Source organism: Myotis lucifugus, unplaced genomic scaffold (genome assembly GCF_000147115.1).
Source record: "Myotis lucifugus unplaced genomic scaffold, Myoluc2.0 scaffold_18, whole genome shotgun sequence".
In the NCBI taxonomy this organism is placed as follows: Eukaryota; Metazoa; Chordata; class Mammalia; order Chiroptera; family Vespertilionidae; genus Myotis; species Myotis lucifugus.
The window spans coordinates 10,111,552-10,134,568 of NW_005871066.1; the positions used below are offsets into that span (position 1 = coordinate 10,111,552).

At 45.0% G+C, this 23,017-nt stretch overlaps 2 protein-coding genes across 8 annotated transcripts in view; one reads left to right on the forward strand and one right to left on the reverse strand.

Moving 5' to 3' along the window:
• The window catches only part of SRPK2 (SRSF protein kinase 2), a 138,981-nt gene that overhangs the window by 115,266 nt on the left and 698 nt on the right, over nucleotides 1-23,017 (forward strand). For 2 of the 7 annotated variants that reach the window (XM_006085405.3, XM_006085404.3), the window contains exons 11-15: nucleotides 3,275-3,375; nucleotides 3,484-3,591; nucleotides 8,356-8,425; nucleotides 9,032-9,124; nucleotides 15,421-17,066. In XM_006085405.3, the coding sequence (XP_006085467.1) occupies nucleotides 3,275-3,375; nucleotides 3,484-3,591; nucleotides 8,356-8,425; nucleotides 9,032-9,124; nucleotides 15,421-15,605 (557 nt within the window). In that variant the 3' untranslated portion in view covers nucleotides 15,606-17,066. Of the gene's footprint in view, nucleotides 1-3,274; nucleotides 3,376-3,483; nucleotides 3,592-8,355; nucleotides 8,426-9,031; nucleotides 9,125-15,420; nucleotides 17,073-18,119; nucleotides 18,823-23,017 lie in introns of those variants that run through there. The other 5 variants (XR_002828390.1, XR_002828389.1, XR_002828391.1 and 2 more) reach the window with 5 other exon arrangements.
• KMT2E (lysine methyltransferase 2E) overlaps nucleotides 19,953-23,017 on the reverse strand; it is an 85,423-nt gene continuing 82,358 nt past the window's right edge. The window contains 1 exon segment of the mRNA XM_023751099.1: nucleotides 19,953-22,216. Within this exon segment, the coding sequence (XP_023606867.1) occupies nucleotides 20,714-22,216 (1,503 nt within the window). The 3' untranslated portion in view covers nucleotides 19,953-20,713.

The following is a 23,017-nucleotide window of genomic DNA, read 5'->3' on the forward strand; positions in this document are numbered from 1 at the left end:
GTTGGTCTATTTTGGATCCTTCCCCTCTCACCTAATAGTGACCATGTCACTGTCAGTCCTGCCTAGGCTGCTGTAACTAACACAGGTTCCCTGTCATCTCACTTTGCTCTCACTCCCTAGCCATTCTCTGGAGAGCAGTCCAAAGAGAGAGCTTGTTGAAAGCTTATCCCGTCCACTGAGCATGGCCCCGGAGGCACAGTGCTAACGCTTACAGCTCTCTGCAGTCTGCTCCCTGCCTGTCATTTCCCTAACATCCCCTGGGTCTACTTCCTGGGCTCATTCTGTACCTCCCACACTAGCTTCGTTCTGGTTTCTCAGAAGTACCAGCGGGTGTGTTGGTGGCTCTTTGCACTCCACCTCCCTTGCCTAGAGCTCCCTTCCCAGACTCCCTTCCTCAGGCCTCCCGTCTCAGGAAAGACCTCCCCTGAACACCCTCCATTATCCAGCTCTTTTCTTTGCTTTGCTTTTCTTCAGAGCATATAGAGCCACCTGACATGGTGTGTGACTCATTTTATTTACTTTATTGCCCATACTCCCAGCCGGTACATGCGTTACCTAATTTGGGGTGTGGTGGGTGAACCTCATTTGTCTTGTTTATGCTGTTTCCTGTGCCAAGACAGCACCTGGAACAGATAATGGGTCGGGTTTGGGCACTAAATCTCCTAGTTTTGCTCCTTGCATTTGGTACTGAATCTGCATATCAAGAGGGCATTCATGCCTCCCGTTACAGATACTTCAAACTAAAGTATCAATGTGGTTTTTCCCAGTGGTTAGAGCGTCGACCATGGACTGAAGAGTCTCGGGTTCGATTCCCGGATTCCCAGTCAAGGGCATGTACCTTGGTTGCAGGTTCCCCAGCCCCAGGTCAGGGCATGTGCAGAAGGCAACCAATCAATGTGTCTCTCTCACGTCGATGTTTCTCTCTCTCTCCCTCGTCTTCCTCCCTCCCTCCCTTCCAGTCTCTCTAGAAATCAATGGAGGAGATGTCCTTGGGTGAGGATTTAAAATGAATGAATGAATGAAGTATCGATCTGGGCCTAGAATAGAGCCTTGCAGTGCAGTGATGGCGGCTGTTTTGTCACTCGTAGGCCTCCCTGGCTGTCATCTTACTAGTTTCTAGGATGGTTTCAAGTGGAGGGAACACAGTGTCACCCTGAGACCAGTTTATCAGGAATGGCTTCAGGGCCGCAGCCCTTCCTGGAGTGAACTCTTTCCACTCGCCACTCTCTCCTTGGTAGCAGTAAAATGGGTGTGACTGCAGCAAGCATGATTGTACCTGTGTTTGAATGACTTTTTGTTTAGCATAATTCTCTCCAGGTCCATCCATGCTGTAGCAAATGGTAAGAGTTCTTTCTTTTTTTATAGCAGCGTAGTATTCCATTATGCAGATGTTTAAATGACTTTTTGAATATTACAGTCAGGTACTCAGAAGAAAGTTCTCTTTTACCTTCTCTGTGCTTTTATACAATTACATGTTTAAGGTAAATTCCATAGTGCCGTTTGTGAGGTGGTCATTGCCTCACACCTGAGCCAGGGGATGACCGCATGTCCCTGCAGCAGGCCCTTCCCCTGCCACTGGCACAGGGAGCCCCAGGCTCTACAGGCCAGACACTGCCCGCCTCCTGTGCACAGTCTGTGTGTGCGTGTGTGTGCGGGTGCGGGGAGGGGTGGTCCCTTCCTCTCCCTTCGTTTCACTGAGTCTCAAACAGCTTCAGTCATTTGCCAGAGTCGTAGAACTTGTAGGTTTTGGAACTTAGATTTTACTCCAGTTTTGCAGACCTCAGATTTCGGTTTCCTGCCTGCTGCCTCTCCTGACTGAATGCCACACGGATTTGTCCAGCCTTCGCATGCTGCCCATGCATCCATCAGGGTAGCATTTTTGTTTCTCCTGGAACTCTCTTCTCAACCCTTTCTCTGTTCGGTGTGTACATTGTGCCTTTTTATGGGCTGCTTTCCTTCTTATTTCTGAGTTTCCTGTGTTTCTTCTTAGCTCAGATCTGGCCTTTGATGGGGCCCATGGTGATCAGTCTTTTTATAAAGAGGAAAGTGGGCATTGGCAGTCAGCAGGAAAGGAACATGTGAGTCTGCCTGCCCCATTGATCCACAGCCTGAGGAATGGGTCTTGAGGGTTAAACCAGAGCGCTCTCCACATCCTCTGGCCCCTCCTGTGGGGCTGTGTTGGTGTTCTGGGTGCCAGGCACCTCGCCTACCCACTGCCCTGTGAACAGTGAGCACGGCTGGCCTTGCTGCCCTGGGTGCTGAGGCGTCAGAGCCTCCTTCAGTGCCATGGCTTCCTGGCACAGATGCACCCACAGGAGGTTTGGTTCATTTCACAGTGCCCAGCTTTGCCTGAGCAAAGGGTGTTTAATGTTGTGTTTAGTCTGTAAAAACCACTTCAGAATTCTATAGTAAAAGCCATGGCTGTACCTCATCCTCTCCAGAATTCCGAGCTTGTAGGTCAGTTGAGATTTGCTGAAGATGCTGACTGAGCTCCAGGATTTGCTGTCTGGGCCTCACCAGGTTACTTTCGTGGTCACTGGCCCCATGGTTACTGTGCGTGATGCAGGCATGGTCTGGACTTGTCTGAGATGCTCTTCTGTCCTGGAGCCCTGAGGAGGCTGGCCCTGTGCCGACCATGAGGTTCTCTCAGGGTCACCCTGGGGCTGAGAGGGGCCGATTATTTGGCAAGACCATCGTGAAGGACCTCAGAGGTTTGAGAGGTTTGCCTTACAAACCAGGCCTTCTCAGGAAATCTCTCTTCTGGAATATTCCTTGTCCAAGGCTAACCAGGCTGATGAGTCCTGGCCTTTAATCTGTTTAACCATCATCTAACATCCCAAGCAGAGGGGGGGCGGGGGTGCAGGTACAATGACGCTCAGAGTGGCACTCTGCTGCCGTGCTCTGTAGTAATGCACAGACGGGCTAGGTGGGGACCACCAGGGAATGTGCCCTCACACAGTGAGCAGCCAGAGACATGCAGGAGGGAGCCGTGCAGGGCTGGCCCGAGGGGCGAAGGAATTCGAGGCAAAGGAGAAAGGACGGGGCAGTGCCCGTGGGGTCTTGGGCAGCCTAGTTTGTTCCTTTTTGCGAAATGTTTTCCAGAGATAGAGACCACAAATGTTAAATTCTGTTGAGTTCAGCTTACAGGGTTCCAGGCCTAAATGACCATCCTATCACTTTTCTGGAAAAGGAGGCTCTGTGCCCGGCAGACGTGTGTGCACACCTGCCAGCCACTTCCCCATGCACTAACTGTCCTGCTGTTTGCTCATGCCAGCCAAAACCCGGGCAGCGGACTTACTGGTGAATCCCCTGGATCCACGGAACGCCGATAAAATTAGAGTTAAAATTGCTGACCTGGGAAATGCTTGTTGGGTGGTAAGTAGAATTTTCTTTCTAAAACATTTTGGTGGTGGTCATGTAGAAGACACGCTGTTTTCTTTTTTTAATGTGTCCTCCCTGGTAATGCAGTCTGTTCCCTTTCAGCATAAACACTTCACAGAAGACATCCAGACACGTCAGTACAGATCCATAGAGGTTTTAATAGGAGCAGGTTACAGCACCCCTGCTGACATCTGGAGCACGGCCTGTATGGTAAGAGCGGCGTATGGCGTGGCCACTTTCCTCCCTGTAGAGGCTCATCACCTGGGTCCCCGTGATGGGCAGGGTCTCGCTGGTGCTGCCGTCCGCAGCGTCCTGACCATGAAGGTTGTCCACTGTGGGCAGGGGAGGGGTAGGTTGCTGCCTTAAGTGTCCTAAGAATTGGAAGAACTCTTCTCGGGCACGTCCTGGGCGTGGGCTGGGTTGGGTCTGGTCTTGTGAGAGAGGTGTCCTCTCAAGACCCTGAGCAGCCAGCCCTGAGAATCAGACCTCCACTGTGGTGGCAGCGACTTCAGCTAATTCCTCTGGTTGCTGAGAGCCTGCAGGTTGTCTGCAGCCTCATGCTTCACTCACACTGTGGCCCAGGGGATGATTTTTCGAGTGTGGAGGCCCCTGGCCGACCCTGTCTCTGGAGAGGAAGGTCACCCATCTACCAGTGTTTTGTCTCTCTTTTTCTATAAAGTCAAATCTAGAGAATGTCCTGACTTCTTGTTCAGGGCTGTCCGTTCGCTTCGGAGACAGCAGTAGCTGCACACGCTCCTGAGCCCGGGTCCTCCGTGGGGGACACGGTGATGTTTTCCTCGGGCCTCAGGAGTCTCCTCTTCCTCCCGGTGTCCTGTCCTTTTCCGCTGCCCGTCTTGTGCACCAGGAGTTGAGTGGTGTCTGAGCTCTCCCCAGGCCCCACCAGGGCATCTCTTTCTCACTCCCTACATGTGAACTGATGAACGTGAATGGTCCGTCATCCATAAGCCGGTTTCGGTTCCTCTTTCTTGGCCCTCTCTCCTGGCCAGGTCAGCACCTTCCTCCTCATGGCTGTACTGGGTAGTCCTGTGTTGGAAATGGAGTGTGTGTGTGTTGATTAGAGTGGTGGTTCATGCTTTCCTTATTTCATGTCCTCCCCCCACCCCCCACTTCTCCTCTGACCTTGAAATGCAAGGGCATGTGTGCAAAGCTAGGCACTTTGTCTCATTGAAAAAATGCTGAATAATTAGATTTACTGTTATTCAAAGGTGAATGTAACAGTTGAGTTTATTGGATTATTTGTTACCGCTGCAGCAAAAGCATTGTTAATAGCACTAAAACGATATGAAAAAAGTAGATGTTTCAGGTTAGCATGATCTGAGGCAACAGATATGGCAAACAGAACTGAAACTGTGCCTTTCTATTCCCACGTGGCTCTGATGGATAATTCCAGATAATTCTGAAAATTGAGTTTCTCAGTAAGTATCAAAAACTAAGGCATTGCTGTGACTGGGTATGGAAAAGAATGGTTAAAAGACTTGGTGGAAATGTGGTGGTTCCTTTGAAGCTCGAGATGCTCTGTGTGGCTCCGGAGGGCAGGCGGGGGTGGGGGGGGGGGGGCAAGGGCTGGGGCAGGAGAGGGGAGGCTTTGAACAGTGGGAGCTGCGGGGGAGGATGCTTCAGGACGGGGTGAGGTCAGGCCTTGCTTGTCCCAGCAGCACAGAAGGGGCCACGTCAGAGCCGCCCTGAATAGACAGAACTTTTTAACTCTGATATCCTGTGCTTCTAATTTTGGATGTTAAATGTTGGTGATATAACCAGAAAAATAGGACAAGATCACAGATATGGCAGAATAATGGCAGAGCAGGCAGTACAGGCCATACCAGGGTATCTGTCTTCCCTCCATTAGAGAAGAATTGGTCCGTCCACACAGTCTCCTGCCGCTGACTCCTGCTGCTGCTGCTGCTGTAAATGGTGGCCTCAACTTCACCACTCCTGGGGAAGAGCATTCACTCGTCTCCTTCCAGCAGCTCTCCCCCCGACCCTCTCGCCCCTCCTTTCCAATAAATTAAACATACACTCCCTCAGCACTTCTAGGGCCACTTATGAGGGTTTAAAAAATTTTGCCAACGGTGATTTTTCTAGGAGGTGCAGTCTTCATTCCCCACCCCCACCCCTTGTCCCCGAAGGTCGTGACTGAGAGCTCCCTTTTGTTTTAAGTAGAGAACCTGGTAAAGATGAGGCAATGTTTCCACATGCCCATCCTTTTATCAAAGTTTAAAAATATGACAGTGTATTACATTCATAATTCCAAGCTGCGTTAAGCTCCAGCATTCTTGGAGGAGAAGCCCAGAGTCCTCTGGGTGTTAAGTGGCACCAAGCTCTGCGGAGACTGCAGTGGGGATGGCGCTCCTGCGCGGTGGCCGCACCATCCTGCTCATGAGCCCTCAGAAAGGACAGCACAGTGAGGCGCAGCAGCTGGAGGTGATCAGGTGTAAGTGCATGGGACCTGTCACACTGTGCGGGTCGAGGGTGGCTCCTCTGTACGGTCAGAGCCCCCGAACAGGCAGCTTTGTGTGGACGCCATGGTGAGTTTGAGTCTGTGCTCTAGAAACAAGAAAAGCCATCGGACAGACTTCACCAAACTTCTTTAGCACTGGTCACATGGCAGAACTAACAGGTGTCCTTTTACCTGTTCAGAATGGGGCACTTTGGCATGAGGGGGCGTTTCAGGAAAGAGATCTCCCCAGAATCTGAGAACAGAGGTTGGTCCAAGGGAGGCCCTCTGAGGCATCAGGCCACGTACAGAGGAAGAATCCAAAGTTCCCAGTGACTGAAAATAAATAAGAATTATGAAGGTTGTATTGGGAGTCACTTAATGAGTCGAAGGCAGAAGCCTCATGGTTTCATAGCTACCGGCAGGTAAGGAAGTCGCAAAGCCCAGATGTCGATGTTTTCTTGGTCGTGTGTGTTTGCCCTGTTGTGCATGTCCTGTTTGTTAAGAAAATCTCGTCACTCTCCAGAGAACCAGGACCAGATAACATGAGGAGCCCCTCTTCCTTTCCTCTTGTGAACCATTTCATCAATAGGCTTCTTTGACTTAAGGATTTCCTTGGAAATATGTGGGTACTATCAAATAGTCATCTTTCCAAGAACACTCAGCGGATATACCTCAGTGTTAGGCTGCACGCAGTGCACACAGCTAGGTTGAAATATTTTTGGAAATTAGTTAGAAAAGTGAGGACCTAAGGGAGGGCCATGAGCAGCTGGCACTCTCCTTGGAGCTCCCATCTGCAGCCTCTTGGGTCTTTCCTGTGAGGGCTTCACCGTTCCCTCTGGGCTTGTAAGGTATTGAATTGATTGTGTCCTAGTCTTCCCCGAGTAAGGCCATTCAGTGTGAAATCCAAACTAATACAGAATAGAAGTAAGTATGGTAAAAACCAAAAATGGGATTTAGCTTATCCTGTTTTGTTTTTAAAACATGTGTATTTGATCAGCAGAGCAATAGTAGTTGTTGTCTTTATATATTATTATCACACTAGAGGCCTTGTGCACTGCGGGTTGGGGGGGGGGAGGGGTCCCTCAGCCTAGCCTGCACCCTCTCCAATCTGGGACCCATCGGGGGATGTCTGACTGCCGGTTTAGGCCCGATGCCTAGCAGATTGGGCCTAAACCGGCAGTCGGACATCCCTCTCACAATCCAGGACTGCTGGCTCCCAATCGCTTGCCTGCCTGCCTGCCTGATTGCCCCCTAACCACTCCCCTGCCAGCCTGATTGACGCCTAACTGCTCCCCTGCCAGCCCGATCGCCCCCAACTGCCCTCCCCTGCCGATCATCTTGTGGCTGTGGGCGCTGCCATCTTTGAGGGCAGGGCAGTCAATTAGCATATTCCCTCCTTATTGGCTGTGGACACCATCTTTGAGGGCAGGGCAGTCAATTAGCATATTCCCTCCTTATTGGCTATGGACACCATCTCTGAAAGCAGGGCAGTCAGTTAGCATATTCCCTCCTTATTGGCTGTGGGTGCTGCCATCTTTGCGACGGTGTGAGGGTCAATTAGCATATTCCCTCTTTATTAGATAAGATTATTAAACTCATAGTCCTGAGATTGTGTGTGTGTGCACGAACCTGGTGGAAATGGGAACAGGTGGCCTCCTCCACACAGGTGTGCTAGGGACAGACAGTGGCCACCCAGGCAGCCAGCTCTCCTTGCCTTCCTCGGAGGGCTGCACAGGGATCAGGTTCCTTCCAGCCCCAGGCACAGGGCAAGAGGGGCTTCTTAGGTTCTAGGTCAGTGATGGCGAACCTTTTGAGCTCGGCGTGTCAGCATTTTGAAAAACCCTAACTTAACTCTGGTGCCGTGTCACATATAGAAATTTTTTGATATTTGCAACCATAGTAAAACAAAGATTTATATTTTTGACATTTATTTTATATATTTAAATGCCATTAAACAAAGAAAAATCAACCAAAAAAAATGAGTTCGCGTCTCACCTCTGACATGCGTGTCATAGGCTCGCCATCACTGTTCCTTTGGTTGAGTCAGAAATGAATGACATGATGAGATGTTGGAAATAGCCCCCTTAGTTACTAAGACATGAAGGTCTTTGCTTCAGGAGAGTGGCAGCAACCAGGGGCCAGGTTAGCCTGCTGGTTGAGGGCAGGCTCTGGAGGCAGAGAGACCTCGGCCTGGATTGAGTCCTCCTCCTACCACTCGAGGCTGAGCACAGTGTTCTGGCCAGCCCTCCGCACAGCTTGAGGTGCAAGGGCATGTCTGTTTACTTCCAGTAAAATAAGGACAGTGCACAGCCCTTTCGTCTTCCAGCAAAGGAGATGCAAGATTACTTCTGGGGCTTTTTTGAACTTTTTGAAAGGGAGAAAAAATTTGGAGTTGAAGCCTTTTAAGGAGGCTTTTTGGTTTGATTGAGATCCTTAAAAAAATGTAGGTCTCTGTACAGGAGGAGAACTTGGGGCTAGTCTCTGGAGTGCTTAGCCTGTCATCTGTTGTATTCTAGGCCTTTGAGCTGGCGACCGGAGATTATTTGTTTGAACCGCATTCTGGAGAGGACTATTCCAGAGACGAAGGTGAGTATTGCTGCCTGCTGGTACCGTAGTGTGGGGCTCCTGCCCGCGGGTCCTGAAATTCTGGAGCGTATTATATCTTGTTCTGAAATAGAACCATGTGTTGGTGTTTGAACACCAAGTTCAGATGATTTTCTTTTTGAGCTTGAAGCCCCTTCAGTGACAGGGAATGGGCAGAGCCTCCTGGAGCGCCCTCCCTCCTGCTGCCCACAGCCCCCCGCCCCCCAGCCGGCCGGGAGAGGACAGGCTGCACAGAGCCGGGGCCTCTGTGTTCCTTTTGTCCACTGATCCGCTACTTGTTTTCCTCTCCTGTTGGGGAGCTGAGCTGAAACCCAGGGAATTCGAGCTTGAACCCCATCTGTGAACCTGGCCCTCTCTATGCTGAGTTGCTGGTGATGCTGGGTGGTCTGGGATGTGCTGGTATTCATTACCGTTAATGCTCCAGATGGTGCTGAGGCCTGCCAGTCCCAGAGCCTCTGCATGGGTGTGCTGCAAACATTGTGGATTTGAATCTGTTTCTCAGTTTTTACTAATTTGTTTTCTCCCTCTTTTACCCCCTCCTTCCCTTTGTCCCGCCCGTTCCCATACCCTTTTTTCTCTCCTTTGTAGACCATATAGCCCACATCATAGAGCTGCTAGGCAGTATCCCAAGGCACTTTGCTCTATCTGGAAAATACTCTCGGGAATTCTTCAATCGCAGAGGTAGTACCTCTTCTTTTTGAAAGCGCCGCGATGCAGACAGAAACGGAATAGCAGCTACTGGTTTCAGCATTCCTGGTGACAAAGGCGCTTCTCCTAAATTTATAAAGCAGCCGGCAGAATCCGGTGCTGGTGTCAAAGCTGAGAGGGAAAGTCCCGTGGCCCAGTGCCGCGTCACCTGTGCACCAGCTCCTCCGAGGTGTCCTGGGCCCGGTGCCTGCATCCAGCCACACGGCGGAGCCAGTGCTTCTGGTCGCTCGGTTTCTGTCTGCACAGGCGGTGGCCGTGTCTGCATGCAGTGTGCTGATTAAACTGTCGTGTGTTTCTGTTTTGCTGGTAATGTTTCCCAATGCAGATCACATAGCATTGATCATTGAACTGCTCGGGAAAATCCCTTGAAAATTCGCTATGTTGGGGAAATATTCCAAGGAGTTTTTCACCAGAAAAGGTAACGGTACTATGCAACACTAATTTCAGCATAATCCTCTCCCAAAAGGAGAAATTATGCTTTTGCATTTGGGCATTGGAGAAAAACCTGGACTTTCACATCTGGGGAATTCTACTGAAGGAAGCTCCCAAGAAATAAACATGAGTGAACCATCTGATACCTGTGGAATAAGAATTTTGTAAGAGGCAACCTTCCTAAAATCTTTTATCTCCTCCACACCTCCTCTCTCCTGCTCTGAGTACCAATCTGTGTATTAAAGTATTTATAAGAGGAGTTAAGTGATCGTTAGAAACCAGCTAAACTTACCTTTACATTTTCTGTGCTGTTCATGGAGCTGGAGTGTTCCTGCACTGGAGCAGTGGCAGCCCAGAGCCTTGCCTTAGTGAACGCCCACTGCTGTCCTCTCGGATCTGTCTGAGGTGTTCATGCAGTGGGGCAGGCCTGTGACATCCATTGAGCTCCATTCCTGCAAACCCGCCCCTCTTCTCCCATTGCAGGATCTCACACTGTGTTATAAGTGATTTTATTTTAATATTATTCTTATTGATGCTTCCTTGGCATGACCTGTTTCTTTGCCCTGTATAGTCAGTCCCCTTATTAATGATCAATTTTCAAAAACTCCAGGGAATTATTTTTAAAGAGTCCCTCCCTAGTGCTATAGTCTTTTGTGTGAGTATAGTTAGTTCTCTTAATTCATGATTTTTCAGCTTAATTTTTTTTATTGTTGTTAGAACCTTTAAAATTGGTGTGAGCAGGACATGGAGTTATAGAAATTCCTGAAAATCCCAGATACTCTCTGCCCCCTGCCCTAACCTGATTTGTTGCACCAATTTGACATTTTATTTTCCTATGAGATAAAGGAATTCTTGTAGAGTAGTTACCCCCACCCCCTTTTTTTGTTGTTAATTCTCATCCAAGGATATTTTCTCATTGTTTTTTAGAGAGAGTGGAAGGGAAGGGGAAAAACATTGATGTGAGAGAGGCACATCGATTGGTTGCCTCCTGCAAGCGCCCTGATTAGGGCCAGGGATTGGGGATTGAGCCTGCAACCAAGGTACATGTCCTTGACTGGAATTGAACCCGGGACCCTTCAGTCCTCAGGCTGACAGACGCTCTATCCACTGAGCCAAACCAGCTAGGCTAGAGTAGTTATCTTTTAATATACACTTGATGTTCAGCTCACCAGCCTTGTTTTGTCCTGTAGGTTTTATTTCCCTGTTAAATATACGGGAGAACCGAGAACTAACCATGGGAAGGTGTTCAGTGTTCCACTTCCTGGAGCACATTGACCACAGCCGAGCTTTTCTGGGACCACCCAGTGGGCAGCCTGTGACATGTGAAACCAGATGCAGTTATTTTTTTACTACCTTTTTAAGGCTTATCACAGGAAAAAGAATTGTCAGGGAAAACGATTTACCAGACAACCTGTATTAATTTTGGTTCTGAGATTCTGGTCTTCAAGTCTGGGTCACAGGAGTGAGATGGAAAGTTCCCCTGCCCCACCCGCAGGCTCACTACCAGACCTCTGAGCAGCCTGAGGCCACCAGTGCTCTGGGTGGTGCTGCCCTGAGGCGCCCCGCCTGTCAGGCTCTGCCGCAGGCCTGAGTGTCCTCCAGGCACCGCACTTGCCGAAGACCAGACAGCAGCAGCTGAGGGCCTGCACCCTCTCCTCACCTGTGTAGGTTGCCTTCAGAGGGCAGGCTGATGAGTGCTACCTAGTGAACTGATGTCAGATGGTGGTGGGTTTCAGCTCAGAGCTCCCTGTTCTGGGGCCCTTCATGCTGGAAGCTGGCTTTCTGGTTGGCCTTTGCGTCAGCACCCCGGCACCTGGGTGCTCCTGGTCTGTGCCCTTCCCTGCCTGCGCACAGGCAAGTGTAAAGTTCTCCATTGTCCCGGCTGTGCTTAGGTCTTGCATACGCGGTTCTTTTTGAGGCGCTTGTTTCAAGGTGACCTGTAGAGTCGAATGCATTTAGCATTCTTGGTGTAAAAACTCATGCTTGTCCCAGGATTTGTCTTCATAGTCCCCGTATGTGGTGTAAAAACTCATAATTCTGGAATATTATAATTTTATGGACAGAATAACATATTTCCCTTCACAAATCACTTAATATTTAAGAGACATAACGGAAGTACTTCACTTTTTTCCCTAAAAAGTAACCTGATAATCTGGGCCTGGCAGATACAGTCCCAGGCCCAAAGCCTTTCCTCCGGAGGAGCCCTCCCACAGGCCTTTCCCGGCAGCTTTCTGCGGCTCGTCAGGGGGGCTGCCCTGGGCTGGTGAGGGCGGCGGTGGCAGGGCTCCCATCTAGAAAGTAGCCTGGCTGGTGTCCAGTTTGCACACACAATGTGTGAGAGCTGGTGACGAGGAAGGGAGCAAGGCTTAAAAAGTGAAGACGATCACCATGAGGTGTCATTAAGTCCGTACTTGCAAAATTTGTTTCAGCAAAACATATCTTGGTATATTTTCTTAAGAGAAAAAATTGTCAGGGCAAAAAAATTCTTTAACTTATGTGGGAGCCACTTATGTTCTTATTTTATTTTTATAGTAAGTGGTGGCAGTGCAGGTGCTGTTTCTTGTGTTTTATATGCAGGGCTGGAGCTGGTAAGGGGACTGGAGGCCCTGACTCCTCCGATGAGCCTGGATTTATCATTTCTGCCAGGGCCAGATCTCCAGGTTTGGGAGCTGAGGGTTTGTTTTTAACCTTTGTCAGCTAGTTATAGACAGCATTTCTGATCATTGAGTTAAATGCAAGAATGTGTACATATTTCACGTCTTTGTTATTGTAATTTTTGGCATCATGTATTCTTTCACACCTATCCACATAATCCACATATTCTTTTTAGAGGCAATTCAGTGCTCTGTTATATTGCATTGTTATTCTGTCTTCATTGCCTACTGGTGTTTAGGATTATTCTGCATATTTTCCTGTTATAGGCCGCATATTTGCACATACAGTTTTTTATGTGCGATTTACCTGGTCAAAGTATGTTAGGTATTTTAGACTGGGGATATTTTTATCAGTTTGTGATACTAGTTAGGTCTGAATAGTTTTCACAGCCTTTCAGCACTGAATTGTTATCATCACTGTTAGGCAGACTTTAAGTCACCTTTGGGGTAATCCATATTTTCACTAAAGAGTGTACATACTTTCATGCCTTTTGATGGATTTTTGTTTGTGTAAAAACTGGCATCCTTGGGACTACATGTCTCGGTTGTTCTGGGCAGACAGTGCCTCTGGGTAGTTTCATTCATTTCCAAGCCTGGAAAGTATTTCTTCCAAGTCAGAATAGATGAGTGTAAATAGAGTCCGTGTCGTCCGTCCCCCGTCCCCGTCCCCGTTCATCCGTCGTCCCCCCCCCCCCCCCCCCCGCTCCCAGAGAGCTTGTAATAGCCTGTTATGTGTGAGCTTTCTCCCCTTGCTTGGATGAGATCAGTAGTCACTATAAAATCAATAGAGCTTCATTATAGAAAATACAGGAAAAAAACAATATTATTACAACACTGATGTGTGGGGGGCACCTGTTATATCTTTTTTTTTTTTAATTTTCTGTTCCCATAGTCCTTTTTTTAAAAAAAAAACATATTTTATTGATTTTTTACAGAGAGGAAGAGAGAGGGATAGAGAGTTAGAAACATCAATGAGAAAGAAACATCGATCAGCTGCCTCCTGCACACCTCCCACTGGAAATGTGCCCGCAACCCAGGTACATGCCCTTGACCAGAATCGAACCTGGGACCTTTTAGTCCGCAGGCCGACGCTCCATCCACTGAGCCAAACCGGTCAGGGCCACCTGTTATATCTAATGGGCACTTTGAAGATAACTCTTGTGATCAATGTATAGAACATAGTTTTCACATTCATTCTTTTACTACCAAACATTTTACCATTTAATTCCATGTTATTAAGTAGTATTAAATAATATTCATTCAACAAACCACGATTGTTCTTTTTAAACACCATTCTCCTATTACTGAGCATTTGAAATACTGCAAGTATATATACTTTGCAGTATGCATATTTAGGAGGTGTGTGTGTGAGGGGGGGGGGGGGTGCCAGGGTTTATTTTCTTAGGCTGGTCCCTAAAACTGGAATTTTGGTTTAAAGGAGATGAACATTCATGATTGCTCAGACTTTGTCTGAGGGTGGCTTCCCCTGTATCAATAGACCTGCCCTGCAGACTGGAGGCTCCACTCCATCCCCAGTCCTCATAAGGGAGCCAGAAGCTGTAAGAAGAACGTGTAGATAGATATATTTTTTAAAATATATTTTTATTGATTTGAGAGAGGGAGGGAGAGGAAGAGAGATAGAAACATCAGGGATGAGAGCGAATCATTGATCGGCTACCTCCTGCACAGCCCCCACTGGGATTGAGCCTGCAACCCCGGCATGTGCCCCGAGCGGGAATCAAACTGTGACCTCCTGGTTCATAGGTCAACGCTCAACCACTGAGCCACACCAGCTGTGCTAGATGTTTTTATTCAGAATTCTGTGCACATCATGATTACAACTCTGTAGACATAGCAGCTCATAACAGTATATATTGAAAGAGTATAGACTAGAAGAAAAGGTCCCTGTGGGTGGGATTACAGTCACTTCTGTGTTTATAATTTTTTGAGATGTTCTTTTATTTTCTTTACGATTAATGAAAGAGGAAGAGTGTTTCTAAATTGAGCTGAGTAAGTGGGTGAAATAGACGAAGCCTTCTAAGACCTCTGTAAGCACAAAACTGGATGTCTGTTAATGCATATCATGAGAAAATGCACCGTGTTGGTTAAACTGTGAAAGGGGAGAAATCGTCCCTGGCATGAGGTGTGCCTTTAGGGTGCCTGCAGGACTCTGGCTTGCTGTGGGCCTGAGAGGGTGTGGGGTGGAGTGCAGCTTGTCTGTGTGCTCAGACGGGCGCCCACGGAGGCCTCTCTATGGGCAGGGGTGCGGTATCCTGTGAAGATTTCTAACAGGTGGAGAAAACGAGTTAATCATAATGTAAGCTTTCCTAGGGCAGTTTGGCTTAAAGATAACTTTTTCTCCTATTATGAAAAAGGCGTTTAAAGTTACTGCCCGTTTACTAGCTTTTTAGTCATTCTGTTATGTCCACGGGGCTGCTCGGGTTTATACTGCAGCCGGCACAGTTTGAAAAGAATAACTTCAAGGTTTATAAATGTATGCCCTGATATCTTAGATTTTACAATAATTGTGTAGAAAGGAATGGTATTTGATACAGGTTGGCATCTAGAGCTGTGCTGCCCTGTAGAGGAGCCACAAGCTACTTACATTTAAACACATTAAAGCTGGAATTCCTTAGCCACACTGACCATATTTCAAGTGCTCAGAAGCCATAGCCAGCCTGCAGCTGTCCCCTGGAGTGCAGATGAAGTGCATCGTAGGCTGCCATCACACTGTTCTAAAGGAAAAGATGCCTTTTTCTTTTGCGTGGTAACATGCAAAATAGTGGCCCAAGGTGTTTAAATAGTATGTATCTTAAAGCTTTTTCTAAGCAAATTTGCAAGTTGCAAAAAATACCAAATGGCAGTGGGAGTGCCTCCATCAGTTTTGCAAATGGAAACCTCTTAGATGCACTCACCAGGCCCTCCTCATGTAAAGAAACCTAGAATCGATGTGAACGAACTAGTCCCTGTTAAATTAATGCCTATTTACATTGGCCAAGCTTACTTGTAGATGACACACTCATGTACATTTAATGATTATTCTTGAGGAGAAAAGCTGGCCTTCTTTGTTGTTTCATAGTGTTAAGCAGGTAGGTATCTGCTTCATTGAAAAGAACCTGCCTAGAACAACAGTAGGAAATGCACACGTGGGGCTTTCTTGACATGTCTGTTTTCTCCCTGCAGGAGAACTGCGGCACATCACCAAGCTGAAGCCCTGGAGCCTCTTTGATGTACTTGTGGAAAAGTATGGGTGGCCCCATGAAGATGCTGCACAGTTTACAGATTTCCTGATTCCGATGTTAGAAATGGTTCCAGAAAAAAGAGCCTCAGCTGGCGAATGCCTTCGGCATCCTTGGCTGAATTCTTAGCAGATTCTACAAATATAGCATTCTGAGCTAGCAAATGTTTTCCAGTACATTGGACCTAAACGGTGACTCTCATTCTTTTAACAGGATTACAAGTGAGCTGGCTTCATCCTCAGACCTTTATTTTGCTTTGAGGTACTGTTGTTTGACATTTTGCTTTTGTGCACTGTGATCCTGGGGAAGGGTAGTCTTTTATCTTCAGCTTAGTAGCTCACTGACCCACTTTCTTCTGGAAACAATACCACGTCTCTCAGCATTGTTTCTTGTGTTGTGTGACATTCAAATGTCAGGTTTTTTTTTTTTTAAAGAAAAATACTTTCCCCCTTGTGTTTTGGCAGGTTTTGTAACTATTTATGAAGAAATATTTTAGCCGAATACTATATAATTTACAATCTTAAGAAATTATCAAGTTGGAACCAAGAAATAGCAAGGAAATGTACAATTTTATCTTCTGGCAAAGGGACATCATTCCTGTATTATAGTGTATGTAAATGCACCCTGTAAATGTTAATTTCCATTAAATATAGGATGGGAACTCCAATTTCAGAAAAGTTACCAGGTCTTGAGTGCTTTGTAGCCTAAGTTGCATGTAGTGGACTTAGCTCCAGGGAGTTGTACAAACTTCATTCCATAACAGTCCTTTTTCTGTGGATTTTAAACAGAGTGGCTCTGGGTTATGTCATTCCCTATATGGCACCTAAAGAGAGAAAAAAACATACTTCCCATTCTAAAGTACGTTTTATAGTTTAGCAATCCTTTTCCTGTTTTTGCATATTTTAAAAGTACTTTTAAGAAGTAAAAACAACAGCAATTTCCCTTTAAAAATGCGATGGCCTGGTACCATGTGGTGTTGCCTCCTCCAAACACTGTAAGTTAAAGTCTACGTAGATTAAACTGGACAAGAGAAACATGTTCAGTGTGTGAAATGAAAAAATATATATTTTTGGAAAATCTTGCTTGTGTTTGTCTAGAAACCAAGGTATGGTATATGCAATTTGCAGTGTAATGGGCAGAATATTAACAACTCAGAGGTAACAGTGATCACGTTCATTCTGTAGGCATTTTTTATATGTGACTACAACAAATTTTACTAGTTTGTCTTTTCGTGCATTGAAGTTGAGAAATTGATTTTCCCTTTGGAGGTTGCACACAGTTTTATCATTTCTTTAAAATTGTAGAATCCAGGACACAAACCATAGTAGGCAATACAGTTTTAGGATGTAATATACAAGAGGTCTATTTAGCCTCTTTTAGAAGTCAGTGGATTGAATGCCAGTTTTTGGGGTTTTTTAAAAATTTTACATTTAAGGTGCCTCCTTTTTCTTGACTTTGTCTATTAACATTTATCCATATGCCTTTGCAATAACTAGATTGTGAAAAGAGAACAAGTGTTGTAACAATAACCCATTGTTTGAGGTGCTTGCAGTTGTTTTAAAAATTAAAGTGTTTTTGGGTTTTTTTTTCTCCCCAGACGCCTTGGTCATTGGCCTATATTTGAATCCATAGAATGAACAAACATCTGCTATCCTTTTAGTGTAGTGTACCCAAAACTAAAGTAAATAATCAACATTCCTGTTGCAGGAAATGTAGTTCTATAACATGAATTAAGGCTTTATACAAGGAAGTCACTCATTGTTTTGTAAGGGTATAGAATATGGATTCAGAGATGCTGCTGCAGTGTGGATTTAATACCTAGGATCTCAATGATCCCTTTTCATTTATGTTTAATGAAAAACATTACCTACACTTTGAGTATTACAATTCTTTTTCAACAGTGTTCACTGTGAGGGAACAATACATATAATCCTCTTTGGAGTGAGCATTATATCACCTATTACTGAGGTAGAACATACTGTTCATTTATGAAATGTGCTTGTACGTTTTTCTAATGAGGCTATAGGTTATCATACAGGTTCTATGACAGATGGTGGCTGTAGACCAGCGATGCTATCCAACATTTCCATAGGAACCATAATAATTTTTATCAGGGCTATAGCACACTTGAATGAAATTTATCTAATGCAGTTTTGGCTGTTAGAAAATTAACTAGATTATGAATTTTGGAAGGATCTGTCCCTCATGATAAAATAGTCTACCTAGTTTACAATGTAAAAAACAATTATTCTTGCCCTGGCCAGGTGGCTTGGTTGGTTGGAGCGTTGTCCTGTACACCAAAAGGTTGCAGGTTTGATTCCTGGTCAGGGCACATACCTAGGTGTGGGTGTGATCACCAGTCAGGGCGCATACAGGAAGTAACAGATGGATGTTTCTCTCTCACATCAATGTTTTTCTCCCTCCTTCTCTCTCTGAAATCAGTGGAAACACATTTTCAAGTGAAGATTTTTTAAAAATGAAACAACTGCTCTATAAGGAATATACATTTGTTTTAGGTACAGTGTGGTTTTTAGCAGATTCTTGGTGGCTTAATGATAATGTATACTATAAGCTAAAGAACTGCCGGTTATGCAAAACACTATAGCCAGTGATTTTAGTTGAATGTTCTATCTTTTCCTCTAGTCCATGTAAAGTCTTCATGGAAAAATGACAAGCAGTGGATTATAGCAGATTCAGAAGCTGGCTGTCTGGAAATTAGAACTTCCCAAAGGCAGAGAAAAGGTCAATATAAGAGCTTCAAAAAAGCATACATTTTTAAAGGTGAAAACTGATTTACTAACTTGCTTCTTCCTGTACCTGGATCATATATATATAGTTAACATAACTACTGGTTTCTGCTGGGGTAGAGAGCTTTAGTTTATATCTACAGTTGAAATTAATTCCTAAATTCCACCTTTTTCTTCCATTAATTTTTTTTAACTTTAATGAAATTTTGAGTATTTTGAGAGTGTATGCATCCTTCATTATCAAGTCAATTAATTATATAAGATTCTGCAGTTGACAGAAAAGATTCTATATACATTATTTATTTAGTAGGCAATCCATGAGGAATTAAAAATCCTTTAAAGAGATGAAGATGTTTCACTATGCTTAGTTAACTTCGTTCTAGTGTTTGAAACTGTCGGGTTGGATAATGTGAAGCCATTTCTTCTTGGACAAGTGTTTCTTTTGGTAAAGTAGAATTTTGTTCGATAAAGGCAAGGGTGGTAAAGTTGACCCAAGTTCTCCTAAAACTTGAAGCTGATTAGGATTGATCTCTAAACGCAGCTGTGTTAATGTACTATCATTAGCTATTTGGAAATGGAAATTAAAATGTATAACATGACTTACAGTATTGCCAATTCTTAGTCATTTTAGTCTGTTCATGTTTTTCTTCAATGCACAGAATTTGTATACTGTGCCAAATTATGTCAGGTAATTGGATGATGAAAAAAGTGTTGACAAATAGTGTCATTACTATTGGTTGTACTTATCAATCGCCTGAAAGGTAGAGAACATAAGAATAATTTTTTATTTTTCTAAAATAACTAGCATTTTATATTTCAGCAGTAAAATGTTCACTTTGAGAGGCCATTTTCATTTTACTTGAGAGAACTAAGAATAATGCATTTTTCCTTTAAATTTTGTATACCCAAAACAAATTTTTTTAATTTCCTATTTTCTAAAATTCCAAAACAAGAGAGTAAATGTTAAATTAACGTTTTTCAAACAATTTTGATAAATCAACAGGACATTTCAGTCTTGTTTTAAAATGTACAAGTTAGATGCTCCTGTGTGTTTTGGCAAATACTTAATATTGTGAAACAGTTGTAAATTATAGTCTACTAGAGGCCTGGTGCATGACATCTGTGCACTGGGGGGGGGGGGGGGGGGAGAGTGTTGTAGTCTGGGACCCCTTGGGGAGTGGGCCTAAGCCGGCAGTCGGACATCCCCTGAGGGGTCCTTAGCACTGTTGCAGAGGCGGAAGAGGCTCCCGCCACCGCCACTGCACTCGCCAGCGGTGAGCCCAGCTTCTGGCTGAGCAGTGCTCCCCGTGGGAGTGCACTGACCACCAAGGGGCAGCTCTTGCATTGAGCGCCTGCCCCCTAGTGGTCAGCGTGCGTCATAGCGACCGATCTTTCCGCCGTTTGGTTGATTTGCATATTAGCCTTTTATTATATAGGATAAGGGTATCTGTGCAATGCTTTCATGGTATGGGTTCAGTCTGTGTGAGATCAGATACAGTGTACAGAGCATTTACATAACCTAGTTTCCTGTGGCTCCTGCTCCTGAACACTGACCAGCAGAAGCATTACAGGAACAACCTTTACTGCTTCTTGATGCTTGCTGCAGTCCCCCTGAGGTAGTATTTGCTAAAGAAAACGGAAGGCTCCTTATAAACTATATAAAAACAAATAAACTTTTGTAAAAGCACTTGTTTAAACAGACCCCAATCTCAGAAGCTGTACAGGACAATTTGGTAAAACGGACATAATTGTGATTTATTAACATGAATTAAAATGCCCAACCAGTGCTTCAATGTGACAGTATATTTAAAATAAAAAAGAAATTAAAGGCCATATACTGTACTACTTTCACGAAGATCACACAGTTTTGCAAAGACTTGTAATATGTACAATGCTATATATCAAATGAGAAAAGCTGTAAGCAATTATATATGCAAAAGAAATGCAGTATTTACAGTTTGTCAGGAGACATTAAAAATCATCTATACATTAAATTACATTTTGCTTGCAAATAACCATAAAACAAAATGAGCCATGTCCACATCAAACTATAAAAATCTGTATTGCATTTTTTTATATCTAAGATGCACTCACAGAACTGCTGACAGGAAGAAAAAAAATAAAATCCTCGTAGTGCCATTGCTTAGCTCTGTACGTAATGCCTATGTATAAAATAATATAGAAAACATTCACTAAATGAATTTAACTGCAACAATAAAATTTAAAGATCATGTAGCATCAATTCTGCCAGAAAAACAGCTGGAATGTTCCACTTACAAAGTAAAGGTAACTAATACTGGCTTAATAGCACATTTTTAAAGGAATTTTTAAAAAGCAAAGGTGGGAACGATACAATGAAAGAGCACTGGTGTTTTTTTGTTTGTTTTTTAATACAAAGTTTCATGTACAAGCTTTAAAAAGTACCTTAACAGGTACATATTATACAGTTTATCTTACAGAACATTTTAAAAAATGTTTTGGGAGTCCATTTTAATGCCACCCTGAACCATGGTAATTGTTCTGAAATGTTGGTGGCACCTGTGCTCTGTGAATTGGAATCTGTCCAGGCACTGGAGATGCCTGCTGAGGTCCTTGAACCCCGTGTGGCAGAGCCACAGAGCCAGGATGAGGACAGAACCCTGAAGCAGGTGTTGGAATACTGTTTGGTCCTTGGGGCTGGAGATGAGGACCTGCGACTGGTAATGGACAGTGTGGCCCTGTTCCAGAAGGCTGGTGTTGGGCTCCCGGTCCCAGAGCGGTGTGATGTGTAGCTTGTGAGGGATATGGTGGTACAGCTGGATGAGCACTTGAAGGAAAAAGTGGAGGTCCTTGATGAGGTGGATGGTGTAAGGCTTGAGCTGATGTGTTGTGATGCCCAGAAGCCAAAACACTGGAAGGTGGAGGTGGTGGAGGAGGTGGTGGTGGTGGTGCTGAATTTACAACATGCTGGTGTTGTGCTTGTAGACCTTGGAGTCCTGTGGAAGGATGGGGCGGTGGATGGTGATGAGGGGCAGGGGCAGGAGGTGGAGGGGGTGGTGGCAAATGGTGTCCAACAGTTTGAGCATGAATATGTGACCCGGGGGTGACAGCGTGAACAGGTCCTACTACATGTGCCACAGAGTGTTGCTGATGGGAACTTGGCTGTTGTACAAGATGTGGTCCTGGAGCAGGTGGTGGTGGAGGAGGGGGTGGGACGACAGTAGCAGAAGTTGGATGATGAATAGTAGGGTTCTGAGAAGGCAAAAAATGCCCTGGAGTAACATGGTGTCCTGGGACTGTTTGCTGGCTTGTGGTGCCAGGAAGTGCTTGATTTGGTCCTGATGTAAACACAGTTTGTTGGGAAAGACTACCTTTAAGCTGATTATAATTTTGAAAGTTTGCAGAGGGCTGCTGGTTTTGATAATAAGATGAAGAAGAAGGAGGCGGAGGGGGCGGAGGGGGCGGTGCCGCACTGTTCAGACTTTGTTGGTTAAACTGACTGTATGTTGCCGAAGATTGTCCTGAGGGTGTCTGTGTAAATAACGCTCCAGGAGGTGCCTGCTGAGTACTGGCCTGAAGGTTCTGTGCTGCTGGGTAAAAGTTTCTCTGAGGTTCTCGCTGAGGTGTTCCAACTTGAGGTGACTGTGAGTGGTGAGGCCTATAGGGAGACCCTAACTGCTGTGAAGGAGGCTTTGGTGAAAGATAGCCATGCTGGACAGGCGTGTGCGGCGTCGACGACTTGGGAGGATTTTCTATGTGAGGTGATGGAGGACAGTGTAACTTCACTGGTGCAGGAGGCAGCTTTTGTGAAAGTTGCTCAGATGAGTTACGAACGAGTGGCTGAGGAGGAGGATTCTTTGAAAGTGCTTGGGGGTTATTTAATAGCTGTTTTTGTTGGAGTTCTGTTTTCAGGTGAACACCATTCTCAGCTTCTGACACAATACCTGTTGCCTCCCATTGGGAATCTGGTTTTGTGAGTTGTTGAACAGGAATTATAGGTCCCGGTGAGTTAGGCTATGAAAAGAAAAACAAATCATATAAACTATAAATTTAAGAAACAGACACACACATATATCTAGGCTTGTTATATTGGTATTTATTGCTACTTAAATATCTAATGCTATTTAAAAAAGAGGTAAGGAGTAAGATTGGTTTGAGGACTCAATTTTAAACTGAATCCCTTCAATTAATTTTTATTGAAGACAAGTTAAGGAAATAATGATCTTTAAATTTAATCTGCTTTTCTCTTAAGTCAGTGGTCAGCAAACTGCAGCTCGCAAGCCACATGCGGCTCTTTGACCCCTTGAGTGTGGCTCTTCCACAAAATACCGACTTCTGCACATGGGCCACGAAGTTTCAATCGCATTGTACGTGTGCGCCCGCACGTGGCTCGTGAGCCGCAGTTTGCCGACCACTGCCCTAAGTAATGAAACTCTAATCACACTAAACACTTAGCAAGTTTCAATTCCATGATTGAAATTTCTACACCCAATCTAATAATAAATAGGTTGGGTAAATAAAGTTGCTCCCCCAAAACCATTGTGGTTGTAACACCTTTTACATTGCTCAAATATAATCTGAGTTCAAGGCTACTTAAATAATAGATTGATGTTCTTTAAGGACAAAGAAAAAGGAAGTCAATTTCAGATTCCTCCTTTTTATTTTTAGTTTCCAAAGTTACTGCCACATTAGATTATCACATCTATGAATTTCCTAGAATAGGGGTGGAACTCTTAGAGAAAATGTAAGCTACTGTAGTGTATTTAGCACATTAGATAGTTTCGTCAAATTTTTATAGGAAAAGTGTCCAGAAAT